The 21223-nt window shown below is 42.7% G+C and overlaps 1 protein-coding gene across 1 annotated transcript in view; it reads left to right on the forward strand.

Moving 5' to 3' along the window:
• The first annotated feature begins 16379 nt into the window (after positions 1-16379).
• HGFAC (HGF activator) overlaps positions 16380-21223 on the forward strand; it is a 44467-nt gene continuing 39623 nt past the window's right edge. The window contains exons 1-3 of the mRNA XM_050896224.1: positions 16380-16448; positions 17982-18036; positions 19888-19984. Of these exons, the coding sequence (XP_050752181.1) occupies positions 16383-16448; positions 17982-18036; positions 19888-19984 (218 nt within the window). The 5' untranslated portion in view covers positions 16380-16382. The remainder of the gene's footprint in view (positions 16449-17981; positions 18037-19887; positions 19985-21223) is intronic.

The following is a 21223-nucleotide window of genomic DNA, read 5'->3' on the forward strand; positions in this document are numbered from 1 at the left end:
ACTTTTGAAGTGGAAGTAAAATCAGTTACTGGTGTAAAAAGATTAGGATTATTTTCTTAATGTCTTCCTATCTGCCTCATAATGTTTGGGAAGAGGTCCGGGTGGAATTCAGTCTTGACTAATGCATTGCCTGGATGGATATATGCAATAAGACCGTTTTTATACAAGCAGTAAGGAGCAAAAAAACCAGCTGTGAATTTCCTGTGCTGGGAATAATAGCGGCTCTCATAGCCAGCACTGGTGATGTTTCCATACCAGAAAAGTATATACTAATTACATAGTGGTGGGAGGGTCGTCCGGGTCCCTCCTCATCACTGCTCTTGGTGTCTTTTAGCTTTGGGGGAAGGCAGATTTTGTTATTGCTCTTTCAATAGGTGGTTAAGTGCCCCTCATTCTTCTTGTCATTAATTCTACTTTCAGTTAATCTTCTAGGCTTGGGTGGAGTTTTGAGAAAGAAAAGATACCTAAGACTGCTGAACATGTCACTTTTGCTACCTGCCTCTTGTCTTCCTTTCCCATTTCTTCAGAAGAGGTTATGAGTCTGGACATGCAAAAGGGTACATGAAGAAAAGAGAGCGTTGGACCTCTGCTCATCAATGTGAAACAATATTGAGTGTATATGTTGAGACCTTCTGGTGGTTCACTGCTTTGAAATTATTGTGAGACTTAAAAGTCATGTTGCATAGCTCCTAGACTGAAGATCCGCATAGGCAGTAAGTCTAAAGCATCACAGTAATTATTCATTAACTTCTCTTTCTTTGCTCCTAAAGCATACCAAGAATTGTGAATTTTCTGAATAGCCAAGAATACTGGAGGCAGTCACTCAGTTTCTTAAACTCAAATCTGTAAGATGAGAAAGAGGTACATATGGTTTTATAACAGTGAAGTAAGATTCCTAAAACTTAAGCATTATATATCAAATACTCCAGTGCTATAAATGGACACAACACCCGTTAGCTTTAATACTTTAATTCTTTTCTACGGATAAGTGATTTTGCTCTCGATATTGAGGAAAACCCTTGTTAACATTAGGCTCAACTCAGTGTGTGTCTGAATGAGGATATATGCTATGAAAATAGCTGTTCTTTTAAAAACTTTCAAGATTAAAACTGATGGGAGAGTCATGCTAAAATCATAGTGCTGTAACGATACTAGAGACTTGGGGAAACACAGCGGGCAGAACTAGGAGTGAGTGAACAGGCTTGGAGACTGATGTAACTGGGTAGCACGCTGTAATGGACTGTGCTGTTAAAATACAGCCATAGCACACTGCATGCAGGCTGACTTTGCAAGCAGTCTGACTTTACCTGGGCTGAGGATAAGCAGGGAAAGCTTCTATACTGATCCATAGGATATGTTGTTTTGTATTGTACCATATATCACCTGTGTGGGACACAACATAACAAAACAGTCATAGCCCAATGATGTGAAAGTATTTAAGTATCTATGTATTTTTAAAGTGGTTTTCACATGTTTATTTCTTTTTTTTTTGGTAGTATTTTGCTAATAATTGCCCATGAGAGGTTATTTCTTTGCACAGATAAATGGCCACAATTTTTTCCTATCTTCCGGAAAATTAATAGCTTTGTTCTAATCAAGACCAACATTACACCAAACTCAAGAGAGGGCTTTGTGACCTGTGATACACTTTGCACTTTTTGTGTGTCTTGGAAAATAAAATCCTAACATCATACAGGTAAAAGCTTGAAATTCAATTACAATCGTTACAGTCTTTATTAATCTCTGATCAGTATTTTAGATTAAACAAGGTTGCTTATCTTACATTGTGCAAGTGCGCCTAAGTGACTTTTAGTGAGCAATACAGAATTCTTTAGCTGGAAAAAGAGACAGCTGAGGGGAGATCATACAATAAAGTCTGAAAAACCTTGAGTGCCATGGAAAGGGTGGATAGGGATTGACTATCACACTCTTTTCTAATACAAGAATTAGGGGCCATCAGATGAAGCTAGTAGAAGCCAAGTTCAAATCAAAGAGCTGGTTCTTCACCTTCTCCTGTTTTTTTTTCCACAAGCTGCTGTGCTGAGAAAAAAAGCAAACAAAAAAGCTGTTTTTAAATTCTGAGTGCAGCAAACTGGATTTGACTGTATCAAGGATTCAAAGGGAATTTGACAGCATGGGAGAGTCAAGCTGTGTGCAGGAAAATGAAGGATGTGAAAGAATGGAGTTTTCTTTAACATAGGGAAAAATCTTGGCACAATGCCTGGAAATCCAGTAAACAAAGGGACATGGGAAAAACCGTTCCTCCCCATGCTGCACTGTTATGCCAGTTATTGGCATATTGTTTAAAAAAAAGACTTCTTAGCTAGGACGAACGGAAATTAGTTCCTTAGACTTAGAAATAATTAATAATATTATCTCTCCTATTCAATATCTGGCAGAATATAAAAGCTAAACCTGCTGGAATCGCTTGCCACAGATCATGGAATTAATAAAAATGAATGTGGACAGCCTGTCTCTGGCTGATGTTTTCCAAGATTTTACTAAGGATGTTGTCCAGTTTTAATTACTGCATGACTTCAACATTATAATATGATTTTAAATTGCCTCATTATACTGTGATTTCCACTACTAATGAAATCTACTTGCAATTAAAAAACAGCCCAATTGAAGCGCTGCTTGATAGCTTAATCCTTTACCTTGCCAGCTAGTTCCTAAAGATAATCAGATTTTATGTGGCTTTATTTCTCTCTTTCTTTTCCCAGTTTTCCCCTGTTGAAACTCTGCTTGTACAGAGAGTTACTCTTATGTCTCCTTAATGCCACTATTATAAATAAAAGGGGAATTTGGTCTCCTCATCCTCTTACATGGAAGAGGGAGATCCACTGACCTATATCAGTACTCAAACCTGAAACTGTAACAACCAGTGATATAAAAACCTCAACCCCCAACACTTAGAAAATCCTGCAGCATTCTAAATCTTATTTAATATATCAGTTGTCTTATATTTCACTTGTCATGGTATCTGATTTTCAAATGGTCGTTTCAGCCTCATAGGCTCCACAACAGTCACAGTTTTGTTGGTTTTTTTTTGTTTTAAAGCTCTGTGAAGAATAGAAAATATACATGTAGGCAAACTTGCAAAGGGACTTCCCCCTTAGGATTGCTATAGCAGTGTGCCTTGTCAACAAATCTGTCATATAACACACATGCAAAATAAACCGCTGTGCAATTTAGGTCTGGGAGACTGCATGACAAATAACCGATGTTTTTTGAAGGCACATAAACAGGCTTTGCAAAGAGACTTTGCAAGAGATTTACTGCTCTGTGGGAAGGAGCCAATACCTGGCTGTACCATGTCCTTTCTCATGCCCCTGAAAGTCTTCTGGGGGCTATTTAATGTCTCTCAAGGATGCTGAGTCCTTCGTGTACTACTTCTCTGCCTGAAAGTTTTGGCCTCTTTTCTTGCCTTTACTGTAGTGTGCATTGCTTTATTTCTCCTCCTTTTCTGATGCTGGAATTTACTGTTCTTAACAGAAAACTGTTAAAAGATGTGGCTCAGCTGGTAGCCTCCTTATCTTGCTGTAGCAGAGATAATCAGGACTTATGAGCTTATTTTGATTTTTTGGAAGTAGCCTGATTTTCGCCACAAAACTGAAATCCTTGCCAGTAGTTGTTTCTCAGTAGTGGTGCTACTGCTCATCCTAAACCTCTCCGACACAGTATCCATAGTGAATGTTGTCATTCAAAATGGTCTCTTCTAAGGCACTCGGTAGCTGGGAGACCGGGCGAGTGTGCAGTAGTGCGCCGTAGCATCTGTGATGCAAACACCCAGAGGCATCTTTTCACAATTCCTCTAAGATTTTGAAAAGTTTCCAAAGGCTCAGTTAGACAAAGGCCACGCCCAACGGCAGGTCCTTATCAAGAGGTGTGAGAAGCCAAAACCGTTGCAGGTCCAAGGCACTCCTCCTAACTCTCAACCGCAGCTCATTGTGTTGGGTTTAGAAACGACTGTATTTTCTGCATCAACAGGCAGATTTCCAAGCTTTGTGGGATTGTAGCAAACCCGTGTGACAACAGTGTTGCTCTGCAGATAGTGTGGGTGTTCACCCTGCAGCAAAAACAAGTGGCACGTCCAAGTACTTCTCCCTGCCTGTGCTCTTGGAACAGCATCCCAAGCTTAGCATCGTAGGGTATTGAATAACCGGGAGATTTGTGAACCCTAATCCAATGCCAATTAAAACACAGGAAAAGCTTTCATTGATCTTACTGAAATATTTCCTTGCTGTAGACCAACTGTCACTTTTAGCCGAGTTACTCTTGATTTTTTTCGGAAGACCTTTATCTGCTCTGAAGTGCAGGTGTCTGCAAATCTTGCCTGCATTACTCAGAATGTTAGCAAATCCAGTATGTTACACATGAACCAACATGTTATCTGAATTGTTTGTGTGGAAGATAAGGAAAGAAAATAGTTTATATTTTTTCATCCCAAGTGATCATTCTGTTGTACAGTCTAAAATGTTGTTGTACAGAATTTGATTTGTATTCTTGTTTTATTTGTGGTTTTGTCTTTAAATGTCTATATAATGACTTTCTAATAGGAAAACGCACATTGGATTTATTTCTCATGCCTTGTCTCCCCACAGTATTGAGAGAAATCCTGTACTGCACAATAATGTTTATAGAATCTTAAGTGTGTCAAACTCATTTAAAATGTTAATTGTGTATGTAGTAAGTAAATAATTTATGCCACTAGAACTGATAATGTTTCATTGATATCAAATTTCAATGTAGGGAAAAGATGTGAAAAAGTTTTTTTCAGTTATTCTGGGACATGCTGCCATTCAGACGTCACAGCTTCAAAGAAAGTATGAGACAACGTGAAACTAGTCTGCATTTTATTAGATTTTGCAAAGATGTCTTCTTAAACCTAGCTTACATAAAGAAATTCCTTTAAAAGAGGATTGTTAAAAATTTCTGCCAAATATTTATATACCTTAAAAATAGCTCATCCTCTGGAATTTAATAATAGTGGGTTAGGTTTTTAGCCTTTAATTAATTCCTTTTGCTCTATTCTAGCAACACAAATGGATTGCAAACCTGAGGTAAGGCAGTAGCCGAATGTTTTCCAGGTACAGTGTAATCCTCCTCTGGCTTCCCTTCTGCATAGTCTTGGTGGGTTGTCTAGCTCTGCAGTTTCTGAGTGGACAAATGCATCAGAACTGCTCTGCCCTTGCAGCAGGCACTACTAAAATGTACAAATGCTCTATCTGTCAGAGAGCAAGAGTGGAAAAAACTGGGGGGCCCAGTGGTTCAGTGTCTGTGTACACTAACCTGAATCAGTGACGCAACAGTCCTTAAATGGTTCCCTTCTCATTCACCATCCTCTTCGTTTGTGCTTTGAACGCTCTGTGCCAGAGCAAGGGGACGTACAGAAGTGTGAGTACCAGTAGTAGAAAATAATGACTCATGGGAATGGGTTGAAACATAACTCTTCCAAGTCCATGCCACCACTGTATTGCTCCCCATGATAATCTCGCACCAGTTTCCAGTGATGATGCTGAATCCCACCCCTGCAGGTACACAGAGCTGCAAAGCCACTAGAGCATTTCCAAGCGCCCATGGCCTGCAGCAAGCATCAGGGCGAGTACTATAAAGACCGCTCACCTACCTCACTGGAGAAGGCCCTGAAGTCCAAGTTTGGGAAATGTATTCTCAAATACCTTGTGTCTGCTTTGCCAGGACTCACCAACCTGTACCTCGTTTGCATTCTCTGCCTGCAAAGATCTGCTCACAATCTCAAAATAGTATATAACTTAGTTATTGTACAGCTTCAAGCCTCAATTCCAGAGCAGTCTGATAAAGAACTGAAAGGCCAGCTGGAAGTTCATCTAATTAAAGCTAATCCTCTTGGAGTGGCATAATCAGGGCACAAAAATGAAACTAATGCCTCTCCCCATTCCTGCGAGAGGTAACCGGGGTCTTTCTTAATGATTTGAGTCTTTCATGGAAAGATGAAACCATGTGATGAGGGGAAACTACCTTTTAATTACCATTCTCCCTCAGTTACAGACTTGCAGAAGCATCCTTTTCAGTAACTATTTGCCAGTATTTGCCAGTATACCAACAACATGAACTCAAATACTAAGCATATCTATGTAACTTCAATCTCTTCCACGCTTCTAAAATTTCCAGAGTCAATACTACGGCCAGGATGAAGCAATGCCTGGCTGAGATCAGCCCTCTATGCAAAGCAGTTAGCTGAAACTTGTGTGCAACAAGGAGATAATCGGTGATGGTGGGCACATATCTTTGATCTTGTCCTTGCTCATTTGAGCATTGAGCAAAACATGTGCGTGTGTGTATTGGAAAATCCAGAACAATGCATCCCGCAGCTTCGCTCCCTGGCGAGAGGGTGAAGGCACAAACAGGCAGACGTTCACCTTCCCGTTGGAAGGTGCTGGATGGCTAAGCACGCTCCATCGGTCTTGCACCGCCTCAGTCTCCTGGAGAATGCCGGTTCTCCCATTGCATCTTGCCCGTTTGTTTTATGCTCTTGTGGGAAAGGGACAGATACAGAGGTATGAGATTGTGCTGCCATTTATTGCAACGACATCAGCTTATGCCATGAAAGGACCCATTCTGCGATGCCATAAGATGTAATATTCCTTGCTAGAAAACTGTGTAGTTAACAGGATTGGCCTCATGTAAGCGAAAGAAAGTCTGGGTTAATTCAAAATAGACTTAACAGAGCTGATCTGAAAGTCATGATTTCTCTTTTAGGAGAACCCAGTTGGGATCTTCTTGCCTAACTTTAGGTGTCTACTCCAAAACTGCCTTTTTATCCTAAACACTGGTGTTACTTTATATATTTATTAGAGATGTAGTTAATACTGTCTATGGATAAAAAGAATGATTTGTTTCATCCTCAAGTTGAAACACACTTTTGGACAGGTGACTCATACCTTCAATTTCCCTCTTCTATATTTTCTAGGTCTCCATTGCTTATACTGGGAGCCTTGATACCTACCTCAGATGTAAATACATGTGCAGGAGGTCCCTGAACCTAGGTGGGGTGGCTCTGATCTGCTAGTTTCTCCTGATGTGTGAACAATGTAAGTCAATGACAGCTCAGATATTGTTTCTGCAGCAATTACACAGAGCAGCAATTACATTTCTGCAGCAATTACAAGGAGTGGCACTGGAGATACAGGGAAATGAGGGGGAAAAAAGAGAGAGAGAGAAATGCAGCGGGGATATTGGCCACGCTGTGAAATCTTTAGCCTAAGCCTATTCTTGAGGCGAGCAGTGAGGTAGTGAGTGGTACACAAATCACTTCTGAAGTCAGGATTTGTGCAGTGGGGAGAGGGCTGCTCACCGGGAGGAACCCCAGGTTCTTCCTGGTACATCTCTGCCTGCCTTAATTTTGGGAGTGCAGGAAAAAGGGCCTTTAGGTTTTGTCAGGGACAGAATCCCTATTGATTTGGTGAAAAAACTGTGCAGCAGTCTCCAACAAGATGAGACCGCAGACAGGCGAGAGCAGAGGGAGGTAATAGAGAAGAGGAGGCCATCAGTAGTGGGGCTTTTGTATGCAGTGAGAGGGAAGCGCTAGTAAGGGACATCCATATCCCTCCCTCCAGGAAGCAAGCTTATCTCTCTGCCTACCCATTATGTTACCAGCTCTCCCAAACCCACCCGGAGGCATGGGACTGAGGTCCAAGGGTCCTGCTCCTGCGTAGGAACAAGAGCTCGGCAGCAGGGAGACCGAGGGGAGAAGCTGGAGGAGTCCCTTAGAGGTTTGCCACCAGATTTGTGATGCAAAAACCCCAGGGAAAGCCTAGGCAAACACTATGCTAGATTAAGAGATTGACAATACAGATTGATAAATCTAAGGTGAGTATCCTTCTGATGATATTGCAAAATCCAGTGTCCAGGCAGCCCTGCTGGCCCTGGGCAGCTGCTGCAGTGACACTGAGTGACAGGAGCACTCCCTGCGCAGGATGCAGGTTTAGCAGAGGGCACCTCATCGTGTGGCTTCCCCTGGTCACCACAGCCAAAAGGCTGATCAACGGGTGTCACCTGGCATTTCAACCATTGGCATATGAGTTACCTGCAAAGCAGAAGGTGAATGTTTAATAAGACATCTGGTTTCCATCCATACATATATATATGAAAAAAATATATGGAAAATAGATATGTATACATATATACACAGGTTTCCATACAGGATATTATTAGGGCTGCAATCAGAATAATTAGAGCTCTATTTGTGAACTCAGCTCTCCACCCTACCATAGGAAATAAACCCAAAGTCGAGGCAGGCTGTGGGGCTGGCGTCCTTCCCGTGGGTCTGTCTCTTCCCCGTTAGTGCTCTTTCCCACTTTGAAAGGGAAGACTTCAGTTGCCTTCAGCTGCAGAAGTGGAGCCACCTTCCCTCACACATGCCTGACTTATAGACCATTTTAAAGTATGCCATGGGGGCGTCTAATATGCTAATGAAGAAAGTGGGTGGAATAGCAGGAATTTGAGCACAGCTAAAAATGTACGTGCCTAACAATTGCAAATCAGCCTGTGCTGAAGCTACCTAAATGGGTTGGCATCGGTGGAAGGTGGGTGCCTCTACACCTCTTCTTGTCAGTTTTCAGTGAGTACACGGCTAAAAAAAAATCATACGCCTCTGTATATGGGCCTACTGTTTCAGCCAGGGTTATCGGCAAGGGTTTATATCAAAGTCCTTGAAAAATACAGTTACCTACTTTCCACTCTTATTCACACAGTAGGAGGAACAGTCTCTTCATGCAAACACATCCTAGACTGGTTGCAGGCATAGTATTTTAGATATGTCATGACATCTGGGTGTATGAACAGAACTAAGTATCATCTTGAAATGGACTTCTAAAATTTTGGTTAGTTTTTGCAGCTAGATCCATGTCTGGGGTGTATAAATGAAGGTTCTGCATATTGTGGCTTGTAGCAGAGCTTTAAATCACTCACAGATTTGTGTGATTAGGGGTATAAAATCACGGTCTGGTTTTGTTTCTGCAGCTCAAGTCCAGCTCTTCCATTGCTACTTCTATATGATTTGATTTTTCAGATCAGAACTAAAGATTTCTGGATGCATGAAAGAAACATTTATAAGCACAGCTGCAGGTAAAGCCTTTTTAAATATATACCTCCAACTGCAGTGGCTGAATCTGGCTAAAAATGTGATTTCACAGAGAAGAAAGCATGAAGCCATTACAAAATCAGTGCACACAAAGGTGGTCAATTGAAAAGAGAAAAATCGCAGGCAGGATATTGTCTGATACCGCATCCTGCCAAGGCAAAGCCACCCATGCCAATGGGAAAAAGTATACAGGAGGTCATGCTCGCAGAGTTGCAGCCTGATCAGTATGTTATATGCCTCTTTGGGAAAGTAAATGTTCGCAGGAAAGAATGGTGCAGGAATGGATGAAACAACGGGGCTACAGCCGCAGGGAAAATACAAAAAAATAGGGAGAGTCTTCCTAGGAGTGCTGAAACCAGAGGAGGGGATGCCTCGGGTGCTTGCTGCTGCTCCAGAGCCTGTTTGAAAGGCTGCGCCTTCTGGGTGCTGCACTGTCGAGGGTCCTGTGCCCACTCCTGCAGGACGCAGGCGATGAGGACAGGCTGTGAAGCTCTGGGCGAGGGGAGGGGGATGAATACAATCCTCTGACCGGGGAGGGACTCACAAGGTCTGATACTTTTAGCTGAAGGTAGGTATAGCTCTGAGTGCGGACCCAGTGGCATGGGAAGAGAAGACGCTAGTGGAGAGCAAGACCAAAGAGGCCGTGTCTGAGGGGCAGCAGTGAGATAAGAGAGTAGCAGCGGCAGATGAGCACCAGGATGTGGGGTTTGGTGAAGAGCGATGTTTAACAAAAATACGCCAAGGCCAACTGGAGGAACCATGGGGAGAAAATCCAGGAGTCCAGGGGCAGATCCATCTCCATGGGGAGCTGTGATGGTAGCGTGAAGGTCTGCAGAGCTGCCGAAGGAGGGCTCCAAGCCCTGCAGAAGGCAGAGGTGAGAGGAAGACCTGATAACGCAATGAGACCATCTCGTGCATGGAAGGAAGATGTTCACTCTGCTGCTGTGCGCTAGTGCGTCAGTGGAGGCTGCTGGCAAGGCCGTGGGCCAGGATGGGACATCCACAGCCAGCGTGTCGGGGGGGATCAGGGTGATGAGGGAGTAAGATGAAAACAATGACGTGATAGATCTGAGAACAGTTTCAGTCCCTGGAGAGAAGACAAAGGAAATCGGCGCAGAGAACCCCAGAGCTGTGAGCTCGCGGGTGAGGGAAGCCAGGAGAGCTGCTAGAGGTGCTGGAGGAGCGTGGGAGGTGAGAGGAGTGAGGAGGAGTAAACATTTGGGTGAAGGCGTATCTTTCTGTCCTAGGATTATCTGCTAAGCACAGCAGCGCCAAATCCATGTTTGCTGGATCTCAGCTGCCCAGCAACAAGACTTTTGCAGCTGCGCTTTTACCAGCCTCGCTGCCTCTAGGAGAGGGGAGGACGGTTTGTAAAAAGATCTGTTTGCTCTGTTACAGTGTGGCAGAGGCTGTGCACAGCTTGGGGACTGCGAATATTAACAGCAAAGTCTAGTGCAGGAGAGACGGACCGGGACTCCAGTCCTCTCTGAAAGCCAAAACCATGTCGATTTTTTCCCCAGGATTTCTGAAGCTCCCAGGGAGAGGTGGGGGTGACACCCGGAGGTGTTTGTGGTTGCAATGTGGCTATGTGGAAGGCTGCGTGCTACAGTGTTTTAGGCCCATATGAATAACAACTTTTCGGTTTGATTTGAGCCAAAGCTTTTCTTTTTTCTTGCTGAAATAAGCAAACGAGCAAAATGATTTCAGCTTTCTTCCTTTGCATGTGGCTTTAGCAAGAGGAACGCAATGGCTTTTCTCTAGGTACCACTCCAGAACAGAGAGACGAGGTGAAGGCTCACTTCTTGCCCAGCGGTGAAGACACTGGTTTCAGATGTGAGTGACCAGATTGAGGTTACACCATTTCCCGAGACAGGTCTGACCCGTGCCCTCCCGTAACAAGGCAGCCCTGAGCAGTAGGTGTTAGAGGGAAGGGAAAGGGTTCCTCATGCACTCCCAGTGTTGCTGCATTGCCCTATTATTTTAAAATCTTTAAAAAATCACTAGACTTGGAGCCCATGAGTATTAGCCTCAGTTCTAGTGATTAGGGTATTCATTAAGTAACGGGGACAGCTGAGTTTTGGTAACGGCTCCCAGGACCAGACAATGGGAATGACCTCAAGCAACAGAGATGAAGGGAATCCCATCTGACAGTGACGACAAGGTCTGCAGCATGGTTTGCAGATCCCCCAGAGGAAAAAAAAGAGAGTTGGGAGGGTTTGTATGTCAGTCTCACATTGGCATTGAGTCCCTTGCTAGTACACCAGGAGCAGAATTGCCACACATGATCGCTTGCATCCTACCCCTTCCTGAAAGATAAATCAAAAGTTGTATTTTTCATGCTAGAAATACTTCTAATTACTTCCAATTCACATGCACTCATCAGGTTGTATCAATGTCTTGGACACAGCACACTTGCAGAGACTTTAGATCTAGCACTACTTCCTTGTGCCAACGATGCCGTAGCCTGCAACTGTCTCCTTATCCAGGAAGCTGGGTTTGGGCTTTGCAACAATAATGTCAACTAAAGCCTGGAAATCAGATCATCTCAGGAGGCCACACTGCCCCGTTAGTTGGCTGCCATATGTTACTTTCACAAGGGAAGAAGAACCTGGCTTTCAAAGAAGAAAACCTTATTACGTTATTACTATGAAAAAGCATAGAAGTTTGCAAAAATACATAGGGGAATCAGTTAGTCATTAGAAAAGATTATAGTTTTTCTTCAGTTTTGCAGTAGCTGGGTGGTAGATTTCTCAGAAACATTTACGATGGTCAGGAAATAACGTAAAAATGGAGAACGCGTGAACTTGCAGTCATGGGACCACTCTCCTCCAGTCTGCTTGGTAGCTGGTACATAGGAATGAATGCAAACAAATGTGTGTTTAAACTCATCTTTTCCACTTATTCACTTATATTTCCACTTTCCACTTCCACTTAGTCTAGTGAACTAATTCATGGAAAAAAAAAAGCAATTTTATTATTTTATATTGGTGGCTGACTCAATTTACTTTTTGTTAGTATTTAATGATTTAGGGTGGCTGTTAATATTGTTTTGTTATTACTAAGTAGTTCAGAGTCTGGGCTCAGTCTGGGCTTTTATTAATTATTGTTAAATTTAAAGAACTAAAAAACATTGCAATGTGGGAAGTGAGGAAAAGGCAGACATATGAGGCAGTATTATCAGTATGTGCTATACCCCCTGCAGCAAGGATTTTTGTCTCTTTCTGCTCATTTATTGTGTGTTTATTTGCCTTTTCATTTTCCCATGACGGTGTCAATATTAAGGGAAAAATGCTGAAACTGAGGGATTTTAGCCTTTGATACAGAAGGATTACAGCCTGCAAACAAGAGTTCCTAGTCTTATTTTGAAACCTTTCATTGACTTCAGCAGTAGCAGAATCTGGCTCTAAATGCATTTGGATTATATGTGCTCCACAGGAAATGTTCAATATTATGTGCAGCAAAGTTAAGAATCAGAATGTGCCTTTCTTTAAAAGGAAAATGGAATTTTCTTTGAAAACAAGAACCAGACTCTAGCTGCAGTTTCACTGGTTGGATGAGCTGCAATGCAGGCTCCAGGCCTTAGAGCTGCCAAATATTCTGTCACCCTAAAGCTAGGTCTTTCCTCTAGCTCCTATATCCAGATTTCCTCTCTTCTATATATATATATGTGTATATATGTATACACACATGCATGCATTTATGTATTAGTATTAGTGTTTATATTTATATTTATTTAGTGTTTTACAGAGCCTCATTTGAAATGGACGCTAAATGAAGTCTGAAATCTAATGCTAGGTACTTTATCTGGAATGCCATATGGATTGTTTCCATATCTTCATTGTTTTTCTCGTTGTTGTTATGGTATTTGCTCCATACACACCTGACTGTTTTCTCCCTTTATGGAAAGTTTCATTCAGTACAGTGGAAATAATGAGTCACAGATGAATTGATTTGAGAAGGTTAAGGAGAGCAGCTCTGTGGGCTCATCAGCCTGACCCATGGGGCGATGGTTTTGACATGGTGCTCCGGGTCTCGCAGGCTGGTGCATTCTCAGCTGCAGCGATACAAACCAAACAGCATCTCCTCCCTACAGCAGAAGATATTTCTCTCATGATAGGCATCCCTAGAGGTCTTAACAACATGTAATCTGGTGATATCTGAATGTGAGAGTGGCTTTTTGGTCTTTGACAGAGGCAGAGGGCTGCTGCAGTCGCGGACCATTCGATGCTCTGTGTGCTGAGGAGGTGGCTGGCTGCGTGCACTGGTTCTGCCTTCGTCTCTGGGTAGCCCGTTCCTGAGGTCAGGTGCAATTCCCGTAAACCATCCGAGCACCAGTGATTGCGGCACTGGTGTACATGTGTAAATAAAAAAGGTTATGCTTGCTGAAACTCCCTAAGCTCTGTGCTGCTTATTTTTGCCCCATTTTTATTATCTTCATATTGGAAGCTCTGTGCATCTGGATTCTCGACGGAGAGGCTGCGGAGTCAGGCGTGAACACATGTTAGGGTAAGGGATGGCCTCCCTGCCTGGTGCCTCTCTGCCTTTGAGGTCATTCCCAGTTCACCCAGGACCGTGCTGCTGGATGGCTCTATCTGGAATAGCATAAAACCGGACCAATGTAGGGGATTCATGCATCTCAGCTCTCTTTCCCGAGGTTTGTTCCCCAACTGTCTCTCCATGCACACTTCTTGTGCTGCTTATGGCCAAAAGCTTCACATGATGACACACAAATATCTGCAGCCAAGACCTTATTCTTCACCCTTATGAACTCCCAAGTGCCCAAAGCCCTGTGAAGTTTATAAGAATTCAGTATCAAACCTGAATCTTCAGTTTTCTGAGTAGTTTCTTGCCAATGAGATATAATGTTTCTCAAAAAAATAGGTGGCATACTTCATTTTTACTGATTCTACGAAAAGCCTGATGAAGGCAGGCAGACTTTCTTCTGGTTATAAATAGCTGAAAAAGTCACTGATCATTTAACATAATTTACAAAAAAACACACCTCAAATTCTGCCTTTTCTCTATGGCCATAAAACCTGTTCAGACACCTCTCTGCTGAACCAATGCAGGCAGTGTACGTGTAGTAGTTAGGGTTTTTTAATGATTCATATCTGTCTGAAACCTGAAATCACTATTTGGTCGTTATTCAGACCTTACTCAGGGGTAATTCCCATTATACGGTGGTGCTTCTCCGGCAGCTGTTGCAACTCCTGGCTTTGATGTCTTTTCCTTTTGCTTTGTGCCAGCATTGTCATATCAGTTGAAGTGGCTCCTGGTGTTGGTGTTTCTTCCTTTTCTTATGTTGAGGAATCAGTTTGAGCTAAAAGCTTAGAGTTGTGACTCCCCAGAAAGACACTCTGCAACTCTTGCTTGTAGTTCAATGCCTACGAGCTACAGCAACCGGGAGCAGACAGACGGACACAGAATGCATTCTTGCTTTTCTTCTTTCTTACTTTTGGGTATGGGAAAATGCTTTCCTACAGCCTGCCTTGGTCACCACAGGAACACAATGTTTCAGGTCCTGGAAGTGGATGGTTTTTATTCTGGATATGGGTGGAAGAGGATATTTCTGCAGCTTTAAGGATGTATCTTCCTCCTCCCCTCACTGTCCAGTCCTTGGTCCCCCGCTCCTCTCTTTCCACAGAGCTTTTGGGAACTCCGGATGGAATGGCAGCTCATGGCTTTTTTTTTGCTTCCTTTGCACAATTTCAGTAGCCTGGATGGTAAGCAGATGTCTACAAGCCATTGTATAGGCATTACTAGTTTGAAGCCTGATGACCTAAGTCAAGAATGAGAGTAGGAAGTGGAAATCTATGTTCCAGCTTTGCCAGGTGTCCCCAGGCAGATCAGACTGTCTGTACATCTTATTTTCATGTTTGAAATGAGGGAAAATAAGACAGATCTATTCCACAAATCTATTCTGAAGCTTTATTTACTTCAAATCTTCAGGCAACAAACAACACATAGAGGCAAAGAATTTTTTTCTGCTTGTTTGCTCTTTGCTGGATTTTGGGAAGAAAATTCCAAATTTGCCTGCTTCCTGCTGTTCCAAGCCTTGCTGACAGTAGGAAAGTTTTGTCCATAAACCTATATATGCATAATTGTACTAACAAGGGCTATTACTGTGATGACAGATACAGCAGTGTGATAGCACAGCCAGTGGAAATCCCCTCCAACATTATAAACCATCATGGCAAAATTGTACTGGGGTAGCTCCACTGCACCGCTGGGCCCTACTGCCATGGTCCTGTTGGGTTAAAAAAAAAAAAAAAAAAAAAAAAATCACATCCTTTCCATAGTTGTGCTGGTGAAACTTCAAAGGGTAGAGCGCAACTTAAGCAAGGACTATGGTATTCTTTCTGTTGTTGTGGCTCTGGGGATTTTGGGTGTGAAGAGGTGCGGTCCCTGATTGACAGCACATGGCTGGCAGAAGCCTCAAGCATAGACACAGTTGTACCAGCCAAACCTGTGGATTTTGGTTGTGGGGCAAGGTGGGGCTGAAACAGACTCCACTGGTGAAATCTCAGTTTTAGCAATACCCTCTGCATCCCTCTTAGAAATGCTTCTGCAGTGCAGCTATCTTAGCCAAGCACTTACAAGACAGAGATGGCTTTGCTCAGGCGGCTGCAGAAGGGAGCTTTTTGGTACACAAAACATCTTGTCAGAGTAATGTCTATTTTCTTTCTTTTTAACTTTCCCAGTCTGTTGCTGGAAGGCTGCTGCTGTAAGTCATGGCTGGGCAGGTAACCATCTGTTAATGAGTAATTCTTGTGTCTGATATCGGCATTGATCTGGTCCGTATTTTGCAATGTAATGTCATCTCCTGAGTGGGCTTGCTTGGAGCTCCTTGTTATTGCTATACCATGCTTTTAATTAGCTCCTGAAGGGAAAGAGATGGGAAATGTCTAGAAGGTAAATTGTCTCCGATTACAAGCAACATTGGATCATCTCCTCTGGAGGTGCTCTTAAACGCTTGCTGAGTAGACTGGCGATCATCTCCAAGGGTCAGGCACTTTGTAAACTCTTCACTCCCTGTGGTTTAGGGAGAGTATCTCGCTACATGGCATTCCCATCTACCCACAAAGACATTAATGATTAACAACGATAACAGTTCTGCTTACTTAGAAAACTAAAATACCCTAAAGTCAAGTAAATCGCAGTTCCTTGCGAAAGCTTGTTGCTGATTCACCTTCTCGCTTCAGCCCAGCCCTGGAAGTTTCCCTCTGCCAGGCAAAACCTTCGTGAGAGGAGAGCAAACATGAAAGTCTGTGCTCCTTTCACTGTTGTCTTGGCTCTGACTCTGAGCAGTGACTGTGCAAGGATGGTAAGTCTGATTCTTCTGTTTTGGAGAGGTGGATCACCTACGTGCTGCCTGGCAGGAAAATGTTGCCTTGGGGTTGGCTGAGTGAAGCCGCTGACCAGACTGAAAGGAAGAGCACTTCAAATGAAAAACAAAAGGGATTTGCTAGATGAAGGCTCACAGCAGTGCTGACTAAGTGGGGGGCCTGTAGGATAGCTGGTCCCATACCTATCTGCATTTAAAGAAATTGCTTACATCCATGCCCTGCTAGGGAGGAAGAACGGAAGGGGAGGAAGGACCACAAAAATTGAAATACTTTGAAAATGCATCTCAGAAATGTGTTGACACAAGCAGGTACCTGCAATAGCATAGAAGGAGAGTGCTACTCTACCAGGCTTTACTGCTACCTGGTAACTGAACATGCCAGCTTAGGTAACCATCTCCTTCTTTTCAAACCTCTCCTTGTTTTCAAGCCATGCTCTTCAGTGTTTTCGTGTGCTTTGTGTCTTTTTTTGGGTGTGTCTGCAAGGCACCCTGCAGCACTGGTGAGCATGGCCATGATGGTTTGACTTTGCTAGTTTGCTTAAACACTACCACGGCCTGGCATCCACCATGGACTAGCAGCTCAGCTAATAGCCTGGACCCTCAGTTGTGTGGCTTTATGATTAGCCGTATTTCACTAGCTAGGTTAAAACTAGCTCAGATATACCTAAATGATGCTATAATCCTAACTATCCCAGTGAAGTACAGAAGTATCTCCTTAGCTATTGCAGGTGGGAGCAGAGAGGAATATTCATGGTGCCTAGGAAAAGATCAGCCCTGGCTGAAGCCGTTGGAGACTGCTCAGTGCTGGCAGAGTCAGTGTAGAGTGCAAAAACTCTTCCTCAGAACTGTTCAAGCCCTCCCTATATATCTTAGCAACAGCTTTGTCTTATCCCTTACTTGTTAAGTCCCCTATCCAGTTCTATGTTCATGATGTGCTGCTTCTTTGGCTGCTTTTGTGATATTTTTATTTTGCTATAGTTCAGCTGTCAGCACCTTTGGTGGCAGCAGCACTTTATGTGTATTACCGTTTTTTATTATTTCCTGTGGCTTAAAATCAGCTCAGCCTAGTGCTCTTTGCTTGCTGATAGGCGAACCCAAATAAAGTAGAGGTTGCTTTTTTAACTAATGCCCTGGGGGATACAGCTAAACGGCAGGAAAAGTCAAATGCTGGGATATTATTTGTAACTGTGAACTGGCCCCAGAATGCATATATGCTTCCTGTCGAGAGAAATAGGAGATGTGTCCCTTGGCAATAGAAAGATATAATGGAGCAGAGCTTTGGCCTTTTTTGTGCTCTGCTGGGTTTTCCCGGTTTAACAGAGACCTTTCACGAGCCAGTGTTTATCTACCCTTTTTCACCAGACTGTGCCCCAGCAAAAATCACACACAAATAATGAGAAGCACTGGGAGAAACACAATTTCAGGGCACCCTGGAAAGCATGTTTCTCTCTATAGGATGGTTCCCAGAGTGAATTTGTGTCTCCAATCCACATTCTTTTTTTCTCTTTGTAGCACTACAAATCTGGGGCAGGAAGAGGCTCAAAACATGGGTTCACTCGCCCACAAGGTACAAAGTCAAATCCAATAGGTTTCATGACAGTAAGAATGATCTGCCTGTCTGTATCCGTGCTGTGCAAGTCAGTAGTAAGTCTGTCTTTGTTTCAACATGAATAAGGATTATGGAATGGTTATGCCAATATTAATTTCTGTGAGGAGGGGAATTTAGGATTAGCTCAGGAATCTCAGGTAATTTTCCTTCAGGTGTGGATTAATGGGAAGGTGCTGACTGGATTTTAGTTAGTCTCAGCTGGCGTGGCTTATATTCACTCATAACATTGTGTGGCTGTAGAAGTGCAACTCCCTTTATTTTGATCAGAGCTGCGTCTGCCCTGCAACTTTAAAGTATATAAGCTCTTTGTATGTATAAGTTCAATTTCTGCTGCAGCCCTTGATCTCTCTGTGGGAGAAGGGTTTGAGCCCCATGCAATTTGCTGGGTTGCATTTGTTTTGATGGCACCTAAACAAACAGACATCCTGGCTGTGCATGGGCATTGCAGACTTCCATTTTTAAAGCTTTTATTGTCCTGTGCTTTTGCTGTTAAGCATTACATGAATTGGGCCATTAGTGGTGCCTTTATAGCTTAGAGCAGTCTTTAATGGACTTTGGGATGCAATATGTCTTCTGAATGGATGTATTTTCACAACTCCCCTAACTGTTTATAACGGGAGGTATCAGACAGAGAAGGTAAATATCTGAACATTTGCTTAATTAGTTCAGATAACGAAAACCAGGCTTGAAAAAGGGACAGCAGAGGGGCTGGCAGTAGCTATTTTGCATTGACAGATAAGAGGACAGTTAGGACAGATAGATTGACCATAATTCCAACGAGTTAGGAATGGTTTGGACCACAGGGATGGGTTATTTTTTCCATAATGCTAATAACTGGCCTCAGCAGCTCTTTGAGATGATGAGTCTGGGCTTGTGAGGGTTAACAGATATCTCAAGGGTGTGCAGGAGCCCCAGCCGTCATGGAAGGGGTAAGCTCAGGACAAGGAGCAGTCATACATCATCACTGAGAAATGGAAATGCGCTGTGCTGCCAGCTCAGTTGTATGCCCCATTTCTCTCCTACAGCAGTGGTTGGCTTCCCATTCATGCTCCCAGCTCTCAAAAGTGATTGCTTTTAGCTTAATGGTTAAATAAGCTCTGACAGTTTTTCATTGTCTTTTTTATCTTCAGTCTTTCTCATTCTCAAGACTTGTCTTGAAGGATTTTTTCTCCTGGACTCCCACTAGCCTTCCTTAGACTCCCACCACCCTTGCTTAGACTGCCATCACTGACGTGGTGAACATAAAAATTGCCCTTTTTAGACACTGGTCCCATCAATTTCTCCCCACTTGTATGGAATCGGCTTATCCCAAAGGGAAGGTGATATGATCAAAATTATCTGTCTTCCCCCAACCGTTAAAATCTTCTTTCTCCTGACTGTTTCTATTTCAGTTTGTACTGTCTGGTGCCTTAATTGTTTTAAACAGATGTTACAATGTGATATGGAGCCTGAAAGGATACTACAGAAATCAATTTAATATGCTATTACAATACTACATAATTAGAAATTATAATTGCAATTAATGAATATAATTGGCATTTGCTGTACCAGAAATTGCCATGTATTTTGAGCTTAAACGATCTGAGATCTTTATTCTACCGCAGAGCCCATTAATCTTTGATGATTCGTTCATTACATAGGATTTTAAGCCTCTTCTTACGCACTAGAAGTTGCAGAGACACAGAGTCCAAAGTACAGCTGAAAAACTTGAAGATATCTATCTTCATAATTTCATACAATAACATATAATATATACACCTGTGGGTTGGTGTTCAGCTGCATGATGAGTTTTTTATTCTTGTATTTCAGTGTTTACGGAGGATGGAAATTTATGCAAATTTCCTTTCCGGTATGGTGGAAGGTTTTATCACTCATGTTTATCAAATCTGTTTTCCCAAAAGAAATGGTAAGTTAACATTGCTCATAAATGAAGACAGCATTCAAATGAAAATGTCATCCTTTTAGAGCTTTAATCTCGTTTTTAGAGTAATTAACTTGAGCTTGATGCTGTGCCCAAGGAGAGCCATGCAGTTCTCCTGCTTATAGTGATGGCCCTCAGGTCAAGACTCATGCTCAGAGGGGAGGGAGCCCAGGCACGGGGTCTCCAGGGCCACAGAAAGCTCAAGAACTGCAGAAATGTTTCCTCCTTGGCCTTCATATTGGAATTGCAACTTATATGAGTGGCAAGTGCTTGTACAGAAACGGCAGGACCGATGAAACGACCTGATAGAAACCCTCTGCTGAGGGAAAAAGCAGGGATACAGACACCTATAAGAGATGACACTCGGTTAAAGAATCCTTTGATTTGTGTGGGCCAACTTGTACTGCAGCAGAGACCATCTCATTTTTGAGGAAAGTTGTTTTTCCTCCCCCCATATCTCTAATTTCTATCCAGATTGGCACCAGGCCCCTTTTGGACAGTGCAGTACTGAGAGGTGAGGTATTACTCCTGCTTGTTGGGTAATGATTTATTCTACTAGTGTGTTTAAGGCCAGGTCTCTTTATTTTGGGCAAAGGTTATTCTTTTACATATGCAGAAGTTGTTAAAAGTATTCATTATTAATTTTGGGGTAGGGGCAGTCAGGTGGGAACCCTACTGCAGCAAGCACTGAATAAACAAGACTAACTGCAGGCAAACTTATCTAGTGGGCATATATTAACAGAAATCAAAGGCAACAAAGCAGGGAATATATGGGTACCAGTAATGTGAAAAAAAATGCACAGATGAGCTATGTGAAAGGCACATACTTGCACATTTTCAGGGTGGAGATAATATTTTATAGAGTTTATTTTACTCACCCATGCAGGGTAGAACTCTCAGTTCTGCTACTGGACTGTCTAATTTTTTCATGATCTGTGTCATCTTTCTGATGGCACATCTGTTTTAAGTGTAAGTAAGTGCTGGTGTAATGTAAACCGCGACACATACCTTCTTACACAAATAGAGAGCTTCAGGCTAGGAGAGCACTTCTGAATTTTCCCAACATCCATAGATACAATCCAGATGAGAAAAGCCTCAAGGAAACAAGAATTTGAGAATATCTTAACTAAAGGAAGAGAACTGGAATAATTTTCTAGTTTGAACCCTGTCTTTGATGAACTGTAGCCACAAAGACTTTGACCTTTGGACCCACTTAATTTCATG

Source organism: Gymnogyps californianus, chromosome 4, assembly GCF_018139145.2.
Source record: "Gymnogyps californianus isolate 813 chromosome 4, ASM1813914v2, whole genome shotgun sequence".
NCBI classification, from domain to species: Eukaryota; Metazoa; Chordata; class Aves; order Accipitriformes; family Cathartidae; genus Gymnogyps; species Gymnogyps californianus.